At 33.5% G+C, this 16,615-nt stretch overlaps 1 protein-coding gene across 3 annotated transcripts in view; it reads left to right on the top strand.

Annotated features, from left to right (window-relative positions):
- The window catches only part of ATF7IP (activating transcription factor 7 interacting protein), a 121,676-nt gene that overhangs the window by 66,805 nt on the left and 38,256 nt on the right, over positions 1–16,615 (top strand). For all 3 annotated transcript variants that reach the window (XR_003680263.2, XM_024129064.3, XM_028491043.2), the window contains one exon: positions 8,370–8,435. Coding sequence is in view for 2 of the 3 variants with exons in the window: in XM_024129064.3 (XP_023984832.1) it covers positions 8,370–8,435 (66 nt within the window). In the remaining variant the exon portion in view is untranslated. The remainder of the gene's footprint in view (positions 1–8,369; positions 8,436–16,615) is intronic.

The raw sequence follows: 16,615 nt of genomic DNA on the forward strand, positions 1-16,615 counted from the left end.
ACCCATCTCCCCTGCATCGGCAGGCAGACTCTCAACCACTGCGCCACCAGGGAAGCCCCTACCCAATTTCTTGATTATAGTAACAACCTTTTACATGACCACTTTGGTACTGCTTTTTAAATCTTTGCTGGTCCTTCTCAAGCATTGTACTCATCTTTCTAAAATACTGCTTGTTCATTCTCTTCTGTATAGTCCAGTTTGCTCAAGTGTGTACCAGTTTAAACCTGTATTCATTCTTCAATTTGTAATTTGGATCTCCTAGATTTTGATCCACTTTTCCTAATACCCACCAGCTGCTTCACTGTCCTACAGAGTATTAATGTCCATAGTGTTTTTATTTCAGGCCTCTGAGTTCATATTGCTTCTCCCATTCATTTATGATCTGCCCTTACCATGCCATTTATTTAAATTTTACTGTGCCCAATTTAGTTCCCATCTCTTACTTTGTTTATGGAAGTAAAATTCAGATAACAATCATTTTAAAGTTTACACTTCAGTGGCATTTAGTACATACACACTGTTGTATGATCATCATCTCTATCTGGTTCCAAAACATTTTTCATCAATCCAGAAGAAAACCTCATACCCATTGAGCAGTCACTTCTCATTTCCCTCTCCCCCTAGCCCTCGGGAAGCATGAATCTGCTCTCTGTCTCTACTGAGTTACCTGTGCTTCATATTTCATATGAACAGAATTATACAATATGTGACTTTTGGTGTCTGGCCTGTTTTTCTTAGCACAATGTTTTTAAGGTTCATATATGTTGTAGCATGTATCAATACTACATTCCTTTTCATAGCTAAGTAATATTTATATTTCCATACTATTGAAAATAAGTAGGAATTAATTCAAGATGTTAACTTGTGTGTATACACACGCACACACATTTTGTTTATGTATTCTTTGGCTGATGAACATTTGATGGGCATTTGGGCATTATTTACAATATCCACCTTTTGGATATTGTAAATAATGCTGCTATGAACATTCATATACAAGTATTTGTTTGAATACCTGTTTTCAAATCTTTTGGGCATATACCTAGGAATGGAATTGTGGGTCATATGGTGATTCTTTGTTTAATTTATTGAAGAACATTCAACTTTTTCCCAGATCAGCTACTCCATTTTATATTTTACTCCCCACCAGCAATGTGAGGGTTCCATTTCTCCACATCCTTGCCAACACTTGTTACTGTCTGTGTATTTTTAAAATTATTATAACATCCTAATGGTGTGAAGTGGTATTTTATTGTGGTTTTGGTTTGCATTTTCCTATTGGCTAATGATGTTGAACATCCTTTCCTGTGTTTGTTGAACATGTGCATATCTTCTTTAGAGAAATATTTATTCAAGTTCTTTTTGTTTTGTTTGTTTTGCCTTTCTGTTGTTGAGCTGTAAGAGTTCTTTACATATTTTGGATACTGAACACTTAGAAATACACGGTTTATAACTATTGATATTCTCACCCACTGTGTAAGTTTTTTCACTTTCCTGTTTTGATAATGTCCTTTAATGCACAAAAGTTTCAAATTTTGATGAAATCTTGTAGACAGCATAGAGTTGGGTCATGATTTATTACCCACTTTGCCAGTCTCTGCCTTTTAATTGGAGAGTTTTTGTCTGTTTACATTTAAATTAGTTACTGATAAGGAAAGACTTACTCCTGCCATTTTATTTGTCTTCCACCTTTTTTTCCCCTTAATTCCTACATTACTGCTTTCTTCTGTGATTGATTTTTTTCTAGTGAACCATTTTGATTCTCTTTCTGTAAAGTTTTTAGCTTTTTCCTTAGTGATTACTCTGGGAATTACACTTAACATCTTGAATTAATACCTACTTATCTTCAATAGTATACAAAACTATTCCTTTACAGCCCTGTCCTGCTCAAATCTGTTGAACCTCTCTGGTGAATTTCTTAATTTCAGTTACTGTACTTTCAGCTCCAGAATTTATATTTGTTTTCTTTATATAATGTGTGTCTCTTTATTGATATTCTCTGTTTGGTGAGACATTATTTTCCTTTTTTTTTTTAAAGTACTTTTTATGTTGTGTCCTTTAGCTCTTTGAATAGATTTAAAACCATCTGTTTAAAGTTTTTGTCTAGTAAGTCCTATGCCTGAGCTATATTTCTGTTAATTCTTTTTTTTTCTGTGAATAAACCATACTTATTTCTTTGTATACCTCCTAATTTTTTTTGTTGTTATTGTTGAAAACTGGATATTTTGAATATTGTAATGTGGCAGTTCAGAAAATCAGGTTTTCCCCTCCTGTCCAGGGTTTGTTGTTTGCTTGCTTAGTGAGTTTTCTCAACTATTTTTGGAAATTATGTATTCATTATTGTGTGTGACCACTAAAGTCTATGTTTTGTTAGCTTAGTGGTCAGCTTGTGTTTTGACAGTTACCTTAAATGCCTGGAGCCTAAAGAAGGAAAAAAATTACTCTCCCAAGTCTTTGCAGCCTGGCTGTGTTGGGGCACTCCTTCTATACTTAATGTAGGCCATTTACAACCTGCTTTATCAGACTTGCCTTATCCTTCCCTTCCTGCTTGCACAGACTCTGAAAGCCAGTCAGAGGTGAAAGCTTAGGGTCTTTTCAGCCCATTTCTGAGCATGCATTCTGCCCTGGGCATTCAGATATTCTTCTCAATTTCCTGCCATGGGTGAGAGCTTTTAAAGCCCCCTTTTGCTGTGTGTCTTTTTTCTGCCCTTTTCCATTCCAGGCTTTTCTTTATATTCTTTGTCCAAATTGTTCTATGCCTCAAGCTGCTGTGCCAATACCAGCACCTTTAAATCTTTTTGGGAAAATCTGTCTGGAACGCTGCCTCAGCCTTGGGAATTACTCAGACTTGGGTGAATCAAAGGCCAGCCTTTGTGCTGGTTCTTGAGGGAGTTACTAGAGAAAATAAGGTGCATATTGTTTCCTGTGGCACTCATAACTTGCTCCAGGTATCCCAGCTGTCATCCTTATAGCTGCTGCTGATCTGGGTGTGGGGAATCATAAAGGACAATTTTAAAAGACCCCAGTGCTGTCATACTGCAAAGTGCAGCTTTATTATTCCCTAAGTCTTTCCTTAGCTATTGTAAGTTTTTGAGTAGATTCCAGAAGTTGATTCTAACAATGCCAGCAAGCTAATTAGTTGCTTTTGGGAAGAGACAACCCTGAAGTTCCTCACTCAGGCATTTTTGGTGATGTCACTTACTCTTTCAGTATTTTAATAATTATTGTTTTCAAGTTCTTCAACTTAAAGCCTACTTACTTTATCATATGCTTCAGCAAATAATTATGTATTTTGTTAAATAATTTACTGTTTTTTAGGTAGAGCTGACAATAAACTATTTGAAAATATTGCAGTGTGTATATAGTACTTCCGTATCTCATATCATAGCAGTAGATGAGTATATCTTCCTGATATGCATATATATTCGTTTATTATACCTGACTTCCTTTGGCAGAATCCAGTATGAGTTTTATAGCATTCAAAGTCAAAACACAATTTGAAAGCAAATAATTAATCACCAGTGACTTAGTAGGTATTTTGCTTTAAGGAATACATAATTTAATATTAATTTTAGTATTAGTGGCTTCTTTTTTTTAACTCTGCAGTTACAAAAACATAGACTTTTAAAGGACTTGTGATCCTTTGCCATAAGTATAAAAATTTACCATACATTACAAACTGTGGTAAGAGGATAGAATTGAGTAACGTGGACTTTACCTCTAGAAGGAACTCATGAAGGTCTCTATTCTGCTATAATTTTTAATGTATAAATTTCTCTATAGATAAAGGAAGTCAGATTTTTATGGATTTTCAAATTAGTTGCCATTCTTATGTATTTTTTCAATGGACTAGTTCTTGATTAAAGTCATTTTTAAGTTTTAAATAATGGTTCACTGTGTTATGACTTTTGTCCATAAAGCCTGTTTGTAATTATTAGCTTATTTTCTGTGTACTAAATATATTTTAGAAGAGCTGAAAAAATTGTCAACATTGGAATATATGGAGAATTCATTATAAAATTATTTTCTGTGTTAATTTAGGAATTGTTGCTTTCTTTATCTTTTTTCTTTTTTTTTGTGGTATGCGGGCCTCTCACTGTTGTGGCCTCTCCCGTTGCGGAGCACAGGCTCGGGACGCACAGGCTCAGTGGCCATGGCTCACAGGCCCAGCCGCTCCGCGGCATGTGGGATCTTCCCAGACCGGGGCACGAACCCGTGTCCCCTGCATCGGCAGGCGGATTCTCAACCACTGCGCCACCAGGGAAGCCCTTTGCTTTCTGAATCTTGAAAAAGTTTTATGTATTTTCACTTTTTCAGAGATGTCAAATTGTAAGGTAAATCCAAACAGTTATTTCCACGAATTTTATTATTTTTTAAGTAGGAAAATATATAATTTTTAGGTTTATATATCTTTAATGCATTGTCACATTAGAAATGTAGTGATTTCTAAGAACGTCTTAAAATGCTAACCACCATCTTTTGTTGTGGATTCAGTAGTAACTACGTAATAAAATTGGAAATTATCGACAGATATTTAGCTTTTCTCCTCTCCCAGATGGTACCTTCCCCCAAAATATACTTCCAGATAATTACAAAGAGGAATTTTAAAATGGACATTCTCAACTCTTTAGGTCAGAACTATAATAATACATTACATATTAAAACTTGTAAGTTAAAGCCGATGCAGTATTCAAAGGGAAATTTATAACTTTAATTTATTACTAACAGAAAAATAAAAAAGCATTATATGTGCATCTCCTTTGCTAGGGAAAAATAGCAATAACAAACTAAAACCCAGAGAAGGAGGAAGGAGTTAATAGAAATAGCAAAAAAGCCGACCCTTTTTGAAGATTGAGCAATAAAGACAAAAGCTTATTGAAAGGCCTTAAAAGTAGATACATTTTTGATCTACAAATAAAAGTACAAACAAACTGTATAAGGATTCAAAAAGTCAAGAAATAAAGATCTAGAGGAGATTCTTTAAGTAAGAGAACATTATTATATACAACCTTATGCCTATGAAGTCCATTTTATCTAAGAAGAAAGTAGAAAGCTGAAAATTATGAGGAACTCTGTTAAAATTGTAGTCACTTGTAGTGAAAGATCTGTTTCTGAAAAAATCATTAGGCCCCAAAGCCTTGCCAGAAAATTCTGACAAACATTTGAGGAACAGGTAATTCACTTCTCATATAAATACTTCCAGAGTATAGGAAAAGATGAGGCCTCATTTTATGAAGCACACCCAACTGTGGAATTCTGTGGCATAAGAAAAGAACAAATATAGGCCAGTTTTATTTTCCAGCATTGGTTTCTCTCATGAATGTAAGGCTGGTTCAATATTAACCATTATATTTCACTGTACTAACAGAAGAAGGATGTAAATTGTGTGATCATCTCAGTAGATACCAAACAAGGAGGATTTGCTAAAACTGACCAGCTGTTGGAAAAAATAGGAGGGAAGTACCTTAAATCTCATAAAGATTATCAGAAACCTGTTATAAATATCATATTTAATAGTGGATCTTTGGAAATATTTCCATTAGAGTTGAGAATAGGACAAGGATGCCTTATCTGTGCTGCTATTTAGAACTTGGTGACAGGGCAATAAAATAAAAACAGGAAAAAGGGAATGAAAAGTAATAATGGTAAATGATAAACTGTAATGCTTAGCAACTAACTGATAAAAGGAAAACATATTCTAGTAGCCTTGCTGTACATCAGCAACAACCAGTTGTTGTTGTTACAATTACCAGGGAAATTGTTATGAGAAAAAGGTTTCACATATGGTAGACATTTAAAAATAAGAAAATACTTAAGAATAAACCAAAAAACAAAATTTCAAGACCATTATGAAGAAAACGGACAGAAAAAGAAAACATGAGTCAACAGTGATGTACCATGTTCCTGGATAGAAAGACTTGATTCCTCTCAAATCACTATGCAAATTCAGGATACTCAAAATTTCAACTGGATTTTTAATGGAAAAGCTGTCAATACACTCTGGAATCCAATGTTCCATTGGTTATGATTTATAAAATGCCATTTTAAGTAGTTTTAACTGAAAATAGCTTTTTCAGTTTTTTCTTTCAGTCTCTCCTCCCACTCGCCTCCCTCAGCGAGTAAATCTGTGGCTGCCTAATCCAAGAGAGAGTTTTGAATAATGAATACCATGTGTTTGTTTATTCACTAGCTTTTTTGAGTTCTAATATTTGTTATTAGGCAAATGATATACGATTACTTTTTTTTTTCCACACAGAATTATTTCCTGAGATATTCCTTGGTACATAACAAAGAAATTCTTGGTTTGCATAGTTTGCTAAACAAGGCCCCAGTGTGTCTGAATCCCAACAATTTATGCAACTTTTCAACAGGTATCATTGTGCCATTATCCAAGAAATGATAGATATGCCTAAGAAACCAAGAGCAAATGGAATAGTAGTAGTAATCAAAGATATAGTAATAGAATATTACCTTCCTTTACTAAACAAATGACTTGTTTATAGAGTTTTTAAAAGATTTCACAGAATACTTGCCAGAAAAAGAGACCCAATCTTAGACATATTATGACAGATATTTTGAATTATAATTTAAAAACTGTAGTTTCCCTAGATTAAAACAACACAAAAAGTCTGCTCTTTGATTTCTTTTTTATAATATTAAATGGCAGAAGAAAGCATGTGTGTGTCTAAATTTTGTTATTTTTTTCCTCTGCCAGTAGTTTAAATTTTGAAGTGATAAAAAAATTTTTTAAAGAAATATTTGAATACTATAGGTGTATATGACATGAAATTGAAGCTCTCTTTACACTGCCTGCCAATCATAGCCTCCAGAGGTAACCACCGTTAGCTCTGGTGTTTATTCTTCTAGACCTCTCCAAATATAACATATACAAAATAATGTTTTAAATTTGCTTTCGTTTTTAAGGGCAAATAATAATACTGTACATATTATGCAATTTATAGAATACCTACCAGGTAGCCTGCCAAAAGAAAAAATGAAAGACATTCTTGTATAAGTTGGAGTACAGAAAATACTTTCTCATATACCTTGCTTGAAAAAATTACTTGAAATATTTTAGTTACAGGAAGGTAAATCCATATTAAGAATTTTAAAAATTGTGCTGTACATGTCCTTAGGTGTTAATAATATGCATAAATAATTAAGTCCTGAGGAAAATCTTCACCTTGGGAGTCATAGGTAATTGATTGCCTAGCCCATATCGGTGGACTTGAATACTTTTAAAGTTTTGGGGTCTCCTTTAGAAGTGACTATTTTGGGAAAGAAGGTTTTAAAAGTAAATAATATTTTCTTTTTATGATATGATTGTATTGGCTAATTGAAATTATCTGGAAGAGCACTTCCTTAGGCAGGCCTCATGAACGCACTCAGAAGTTTAAAATTCTTAAAAATATATTTATCATAAAATGACAGCGGCATTGAAAAACAATTGAGTATCATAGCAATGCCTTAGTAAAAGACTTAAAGGAAATAAATACAAAGAAAATATTCATGTGGTGATGGGGTAATTTTTCTATTTTTTTTCCTTTCTGCCTCTGGTATTAAATTTTTATGAATATGTATGTGGGCAAAATATGTGATCAGACAGTGTTTAATAAGCAGTACAAATGATTAATAAAATAATCTCACTGACAAATGTTAACACTAAGAAGGTAACATTTTTGTCAGTTTATTAAAGGTTAACACAATATGAAATTAAATGCTTCAAAGAGTAATATCATGTGAACATTTTTATACATTGCTATTGAAAGTGTAAATTAACAAAGCCTGTCTGAAAAGCATTTAGACAGGAGCCTTAAAAATATACTCTGTCTCAGGAATTCCACCTCTGTGAATGTAGCTTAAGTAAGTAATCTGAAAGAACAAAATTATTAATTGCATGTTATTTGACTACAGCAGTTAGTTAAGAAACAGTTGAACACATCCAGTAGGAAAGAGACTGTATAACTAATGATTCAATATATTATACATATACTCATATGTACTATCAGTAAGGTATTTATATATATGCTTACTATACACTTCTCAGTGAGAAAATTAAGTGTGGTTACAACTGTGTTAAAAAATAACAAACGCAAGCACACATATTCAGAAATATACTGGTTTGTGAGCAAACATCCACAGTTCAAGGAGGAAAAAAGCCAATCTTATAAAATTAAGAGTATTTACGTTTTTGTTATGATTTTCTGTATTTTTCAAATATATGTTTTACAGTCAACTTGCCTTATTTTCTTTGCTGTTAGCTATCTTCTGAGGATCCTATTACCTGTGGGTTTCTTGTTATATATGCATGGGTTCCTTTTTAATACTATAATGCCATTTGATTTCCATCTCATTTTTGCTCTTTTTAGGCCAAGATAGCCAGGTTAACCAAACGCTTCGGAGCAGCCAAAGAAGATCTTAAGAAAAGACAAGAAGTAAGAATTTCTATTCTTGCAAAATTAATATTTAGCCTTAAGTGGTAATATTAGGAAGTGCTGATTTAGGAGGAAACTCTTTATTACAGGTCTGAAATTTGCTTTCATACTGTGCACTTCCTGCATGTTGTTTCCGGAGCTGCTGCTCTAGAACTAATTATTAACCATTTCTAATCCTCACTGTTTTCATACATCAGTACATATTAATCTATTTATATAAGGCATTCTTGAAATTGTATTTTCTATCCATCTTTAAAATTATGTTTTGGGGATTTGCCTTACCATGTTTCTCTTTTTACATACAGGCATGCCTTGGAGATATTGCAGGTTCAGTTCCAGATCACTGCAGTAAAGCGATTATTGCAATAAAGCGAGTCACAAATTTGTAAAAAAATTTTTCGTTAAAATAAAGTAAAAGTTATGTTTATGCTACACTATAGTCTATTAAGTGAGCAATGGCATTGTGTCTAAAAAAACAATGTATATACCTTAATTAAGAAATACAAAACAAAAAACAATGACAGTAACGTCAAAATCACTGATCACAGATCACCATAGCAATATAATAATAATATAAAATATTGAAATATTGCAAGAATTACCAAAAAATGTGACACAGAGGCGCAAAGTGAGGAAATACTGTTGGAAAAATGGTACCTATAGACTTGCTTGACGCACGTTGCCACAAACCTTCAATTTGTAAAAAATGCGAAGTGCAATAAAACGAGGTATGCCTGTACTTGCCAGTGTCCTAGTCTAGACTATTATTTCCTCTAAAATGTTTTAGTATTACACTGCCTCAAGTAGCCTGGTTCTCCTCTTCCTTTTTTCCCCCATGTAGTTTAGTCCAAGCGTCATAGTATAGCACACAAACTGTAGTCTGTAGTCACACTTTTGCTTTTGTTGTTTCCTTAGTTATTCAGTAATATGTATTTTTAGTATAGCACTTGTACATTGCAGTATTGTTTTTAGTTGAATTTCTTTCTTTGCTACCTCTTTTTTTTTTTTTTTTTTTTTTAATCATTTGAGCAAGTTACCTTTCTTTGTGTCTTGATATCTCCATTGCCTGGGACATAGTAATTGCCAATAATAATTATTTCAGTAGTAGTCATTATTACTGTAGGATTTTTCTGTCTTGAATCATTTTCATATCTTCTTTACTTGACTTTTTTTTTTTTTTTTTTTTTTTTTTTTTTTTTTTTTTTGGTACGCGGGCCTTTCACTGCCGCGGCCTCTCCCGTTGCGGAGCACAGGCTCTGGATGCGCAGGCCCAGTGGCCATGGCTCACGGGCCTAGCCGCTCCGTGGCATGTGGGATCCTCCCAGACCGGGGAACGAACCTGTGTCCCCTGCATCAGCAGGCGGACTCCCAACCACTGAGCCACCAGGGAAGCCCTACTTGACTTTTTAAAACAAACTTTATTTTGAAATAATGATAGATACACAGGAAGTTGCAACAATAATATGTAGACTCCTATGAACCCTTCACTCAGCTTCCCCCAATGGTGAAATCTTCTATAATTGTAGTACAATATCAAAACCAAGAAATTGGTACAATTCTACTAAATAGTTTTGTAGACCATACCAGTTTCCACCAGTTTTTACACGAATTAATTTGTGTGTGTGTGTGTGTGTTTCTATGCAGTTTGATCTCATGTATAGATTTATATAACCTACCACCACCGTCAAGGTACAGAACTGTTCCCTCACCATAAAGGGAGTCCCTCATGCTGTTCTTTTATAGTTTCAACCTTGCTTTAACCCTACCCTCACTCCCTGTACCCTGGCAACTACAAATCTCTTCTGCATCTCTGTATTCTTTTAACTAAACTTTTTAAGCTCCGATTTCTCTCTTTCCTTGAACAACTGATAGTTTTTATCTTTGTTTACACAGGCTAGTCTCATCAAACCCTCATTTGGCCACAGCCAAAGATTTTTTAATTATGGTCCTCTTTGATGATGTAATTAATTCTCTGATTTTAAACTCCACTTTCTCAGCTTTGTTTTTTTGTCACAGTATAAAAACTAAGCTGTTTTATTTCTTATATTAGAAAATTGGTATAAATCTTTGTTTAACCTTTATTTGCTATGCATCAACCAAATATAGGGGTTTGAAATTTTTCCATTGTTTTGTGCAATATGAATTTCCATTTTTTCCTCTCATCCTGTCTCTGAACTAAACAGTGCTGCCCACCATGTACTTTTCCAGTGTTTGTGCATATCAAATTTGTTCTCAGAGCTACTTTCCAAGTCTTGTTTGTTTAGTTAAAGAAGATAGGCAGAGACCTTAAGGAATAAAAATGAAAATATTACAATGCCTGAAAAGTTTGTCTTGAAGGGCTACAACTGGTATGGAAATAAGGACAAATACTGTGTAATTCCTAAAGATTGGAAAAGATTAATTTGGACAGTTAGTATGTGTGGCACTTGAAGGAAATGTTAAGGTGTAGTATTCAGTTTTTCAAATTTTGTTCCTTCCTTCTTTAGTTTGTGAATAAGGCCAATTTTAAATTTCAAAACTTGGACATCTTTCTAACTCATTCTTGTTAATGTTTTCTTCTTGTGAGAGAGATTTGTAGAAATTTCAAAGATTTTGTAGTTTCATGTTTAATTCCCTTTAATTATAGTATCCACTGTACTTTTACATCTGTGTCTTGCTATGTTTTAAAAATAAGACTTATAGAAAGAATGTTTAGAACTTTATCCCCCTTACGAAAATAACTAAACAAACAATGACACTTCAGATGCTTTTCTTCTATTTAGATTTGTTCCTTGGTCCTTTGATATTAACCAGTTAATAGTGAACCCCACTATTCAGGTTTGTCTTAAAACATTTTCTGTTAATTTCTGAAAGAATAGAAAATCCTCATAGGCAGTTTGCTATTAAGACCACACGCATAATCTAATCTATTTTACTGCTCTATGACTGATATCTTTAACTTGCATCCTTTCTAGTTTTTTACTGTAAAATAAATATCAAGATATTTCTCATCCTTTATCTATGAAAATCAATGACATAATTGATTCTCAAACAAATTTTAGATTGAATCTAAATCCTACATTTCAATTTTTTTATTAAAAATATTTTAAATTCTTTTTACTTTAATTATGATAGAAATAGTTAACATAAAATTTACCATTTTTAACTCTACAACTCAGTAGTGTTACCTGTGTTAACATTGTTGTGTAACAGATCTCTAGAAATTTTTCATCTTGCAAAACTGAAACTGTACCCATAGAACAACTCCCATTTCCCGTCCCCTTTAACCCCTGGAAACTATTGTTCTACTTTGTTTCCATGATTTTGACTACTCTAGATATCTCATAAGTGCAGTCATACAGTATTTGTTGTTTTGTGACTACCCTGTTTCACAAAACATTATGTCCTTGAGGTTCATCTGTGTTACAGCATGTGACAGGATTTCCTTTTTTTAAGGCTGAATAATACTCCATTGTATGTATAAACCACATTTTCTTTATCCGTTTATTTATTGATGGATATTTGGGCTGCTTTCAACTCCTGGCTCTTACGAATAATGCTGCAATGAACATTGGTGTGACCTCTTTGACCTCTTTGAGATCAAAGTCTTGGATATATATACCCAAAAGTGAAATTGCTGGGTCATATGGTAATTCTGTGATTATTATTTTGAGGAGCCTCCAGACTTTTCTTTAGCAGCCACACCATTTTACATTCCCATCAGCAGGACACAAGGGTTCCAATTTCTGTATATTCTTGCCAACACTTGTTTTTTTCTGTTTTGTGATAGTGACCACCCTAATGGAAGTGAGGCTGTATCTCATTGTGGTTTTGATTTGTATTTCTCTGATTAGTGATGCTGAGCATCTTTTCATATGCTTGTTGGTCATTTTGCATATTTTGTTTGGAGAAATGTTTATTCAGGGCCTTTGGCCATTTTAAAATCTGGTTACTTGCATTTTAGTTGTTAAGTTGTAGGAGTTCTTTATATGTTCTGGATATTAACGCCTTACCAGATACATGATTTGCAGTTATTTTCTCCCATTCCATAGGTTTCCTTTTCACTCTGTTGATTGTTTCCTTTCATGTGCAGAAAATTTTGTTTGATGTAATCTCCTTTGTCTTTTTATGTTTTTGTTGCCTTTGCTTTGATCCAAGAAATCGGTGCCAAATCCACTGTCATGAAGCTTCCCCCTATGCTTTCTCTTAGGAATTTCATAGTTTTAGGTTTTACATTTAGGTCTTTAATCCATTTGGAATAAATTTTTGTGTATGGTTTAATGGTCTAACTTCATTCTTTTGCATTTGGATATCCAGTTTTCACACCATTTGTTAAAAGACTGTCATTTCCCCATTGTGTAGCCTTGGCACCCTTGTAGAACATCATTTGAGTGTATATATAAGAGTTTATTTCTGGGATCTCTATTCTGTTTCACAGGTCTATGTGTCTGTCTATATTTCAGCACTGAACTGTTTTGATTACTGTAGCTTTTAAAATCAGGAGGTATGAAGCCTTCAGCATTGTTCTTTTTTCAGTTTGTTTTGGCAATTCAGGGTTTCTTGAGATTCCATATGAATTTTAGGATGCTTTTTCCTAGTTCTGCAAAAAACGACAGGGATTTTGGTTGGGATTGCATTGAAACTTTTGACCGCTTTGGATGAGATGGACATTTTAACAATATTAAGTCTTTCAATCCCCATGAATATGTCTTTCCATTTATTTGTGTCTTTTATTTCTTTCAACAAGGTTTTGTAGTTTTCAGTGTAAAAGTCTTTTACTGTCTTGGTTAAATTTGCTCCTAAATATTTTATTCTTTCTAGTGATATTGTAATGGGATTATTGTCTTAATTTCTTTCTCAGATTGCTCATTGTTTGTATATAGACATCGGATTTCTTTTTTGTTGTTGAGGTATAGTTTATTTACAATATTATATAAATCTCAGGTGTACAACATAGTGATTCACAATTTTTAAAAGTTATACTCCCTTTATAGTTGTTATGAAATATTGGCTATATTCCCTGAGCTGTACAATATATCCTTGTAGCTTATTTATTTTATACATAATAGTTTGTGCCTTTAAATCTCCTATCCCTATCTTGCCCCTCTCCCCTTTCCTCTCCTCACTGGTATCCACTAGTTTGTTCTCTATATCTATGAGTCTGTTTCTTTTTTGTTATATTCACTAGTTTGTCTTAGTTTTTAGATTCCACATGTAAGTGATTTTTCGTGTTGATTTTCTATCCTGTAGCATTGCTGAATTCATTTATTAGTTCAGACTTTTTCGTGTGTGTGTGGCCTCTTTAGGGTTATCTGAATATAAGATGTCGTCTGTGAACAGTGATACTTTTATTCCTTTTGATTTGGCTGCCTTTTATTTATTTTTCTTGCTTAATTGCCCTTGTGAGGCCCTTCCAGTGTCATGTTGAAGAAATTGGTGAGAGAGGGCAAACTTACCTTGTTCCTTATCTTAGAGGGAAAGCTTTCAGTTATTCACCATTGAGTATGATATTAGCTATGGGCTTTTGACATATGGTCTTTTTAATATTGAGGTAGTTTCCTAACTTGTCGAGTGTTTTTATCATGAGAAGGTGTTGAATTTTGTCAAATGCTTTTTCTGCAACAATTGAGAAGATCATGTGGTTTCTTTTTCCCTTTATTCTTTTAATGTGGAGTATTACGTTGATTGTTTTTCATATGTTGAGCTATCCTTGTATTCCAGGGATAAATTCTACTTGGCCATGTTGTGTAATTCTTTTTAATGTGCTGATGAATTTTATATGCTAGCATTTTGTTGAGAATTTTTGTATATATTTTTATCAGGGATATTAGCCTGTAATTTTCTTTTATTTTGGTGTCTTTGGCTTTGGTATCTGGATGATGTGGGCTTCATAAATTGAGTTTAGGAGTGTTCCCTCCACTTCAATTTTTTGGAAGAGTTGAGAAGGGCTGTTGTTGATTTTCTTTAAATGTCTGGTAAATTCTCCAGTGAAACCATCTGGTACTTGACTTTTTTGGTTGTTAGGATGTTTTTGATTAGTGATTCAATCTCTGTACTTGTTTAGGTCTGTTCAAGTTAATTTCTTCTTGATTCAGTCTTAGTAGGTTGCATATTTCTAGGAATTTATCCATTTCTTCTAGATTATCCAATTTGTTGCCACAGTAGTGTCTTATGATCCTTCTCTTTCCATGACATCAGTTATAATGCCTCCTGTTTCATATATGATTTTGTTTATTTATGCCTTCTTTCTTTTTTCTTAGGTAATCTAGATAAGGTTTTACCAATTTTAAATTTTTTTCTATTGATTTTGTATTCTCTATGTCATTTATTTCTGCTGTAATCTTTGTTTGTTTGTTTGTTTTTTTGCGGTACACGGGCCTCTCACTGTTGTGGCCTCTCCCGTTGCGGAGCGCAGGCTCCGGACACGCAGGCTCAGCGGCCATGGCTCAAGGGCCTAGCCGCTCCGCGGCATGTGGGATCTTCCCGGACCGGGGCACGAACCCGTGTCCCCTGCATCGGCAGGCGGACTCTCAACCACTGCGTCACCAGGGAAGCCCTGTAATCTTTATTGTTTCCTTTCTTCTTATAACTTGGAGTTTAGCTTGTTTTTTTCTTTTCTAGTTCCTTGAGGTGTAAAGTTAGGCTGTTGATTTGAGGTGTGTTTTTTTTTTTTGTAAGCATTTACCACCACAAACTTTTCTCTTAGTACTACTTTTGCTGCATCAATTTTCCCGTAAATTTATGTTTTTGTTTACGTATATCTCAGATATTCTCTAGTATCCGTTGTGATTTCTTATTTTACTCACTGGATTTTTAAAAGTTTTCCACATATTGGTGACTTTTTTCTATTTTCCTTATGATGTTGATTTCAAGTTTTATTCCATTGTGATTCACAAAGATATTTGGTATGGTTTTCATCGTTTTAAATGTGTTCGGGCTCGTTTTGTGACCTAATATATGATCTATACTGGAGATAGTTCTGTGTGTGCTTGAGGAGAATGTGTGTTGGGTGAAAATTTCTACATTTGTCTGTTTGATCTTTAGTCTTGTTCATTTCTAGGGATTCCTTACTTATTTTCTGTCTGGAACATCTATCCATTATATAAAATGATGTACTGAAGACGCCTGCTATTATGGTGTTTCTGGTTTTCTGTAAAAAAACACAATTTTTACATCCTATATTTGGGAGCATAGGTGACATGTCCATATATATTTATAAATGTTATATCTGGTCAGTTGACTTTTCATTATATAGTGTTTTTCTTTGTCTCTTGTAATAGTTTTTGATTTCAAATTCATTTTATCTTAAATACGTATGGTCACCTCTACTTTGTTTTGCTTATCATTTGAATGGAATATCTTTTTCCTTACTTTTACTTTCAGCCTGTTTGTGTCTTTAGACCTAAATTGTGCCTCTTGTTGACAGCATATAGCAGGACCTTGGTTTTTTTTTGTTTTTGTTTTGTTGCTGTTGTTTTATTGAATCCATTAAGCCAGGGTATATCTTTCTATGGAGAATTTAATCCATTTGGATTTAAAGTAATTATTGTAGGGACAAACTTATTATTGCCATTTGTTGAATATTTTCTGTTGTCTTTGAGCTGTTTTGTCTGTCTTCATTTTTTGCTTACTTCATGTGTGTTTTGTTTATTTTTTTAATTAGTTAGTAGTGTCAGTGCTTTAATTCATTTCTCATTTTTTTGTGTATCTTCTATAGGTATTTTCTCTGTCATTACCATGGGGATTACATAAAATATCTTAAGTTTACACCTATTTTAAACTAGTAACAACTTCAGTCACATCTTTCCTTCCCACTACTTTATGTTATTGATATCATACATTATATCTTTTTGTATTGTGTATACTTTAACATAGATTTACAATTATATTTTATACTTAAATTCTGTACCAGAATTACGTGATTTTTGCACCAACTTTACAGTAATGCAGGATTCTGCATTTGTTTGTATATTTACTCTTACCAGAGAATTTCATATTTTCATTTGCTTTCAAGTTGCTGTCTAGTGTCCTTTCATTTCTACTTGAAGGACTCCTTTTAGCATTTCTCGTATGGTGGATTTAGTGGTGATGAATGCCATCAGCTTTTTATTTACTGGGAAAATACTAATTTTGCCTTCATTTTTTAATGATAGTTTTGCTGGTTATGGTATTCTTGCTTGGCAGTTTTTTTCTTTCAGCAC

The sequence above is a fragment of the Physeter macrocephalus genome, chromosome 6, assembly GCF_002837175.3.
Source record: "Physeter macrocephalus isolate SW-GA chromosome 6, ASM283717v5, whole genome shotgun sequence".
Lineage (NCBI taxonomy): Eukaryota > Metazoa > Chordata > Mammalia > Artiodactyla > Physeteridae > Physeter > Physeter macrocephalus.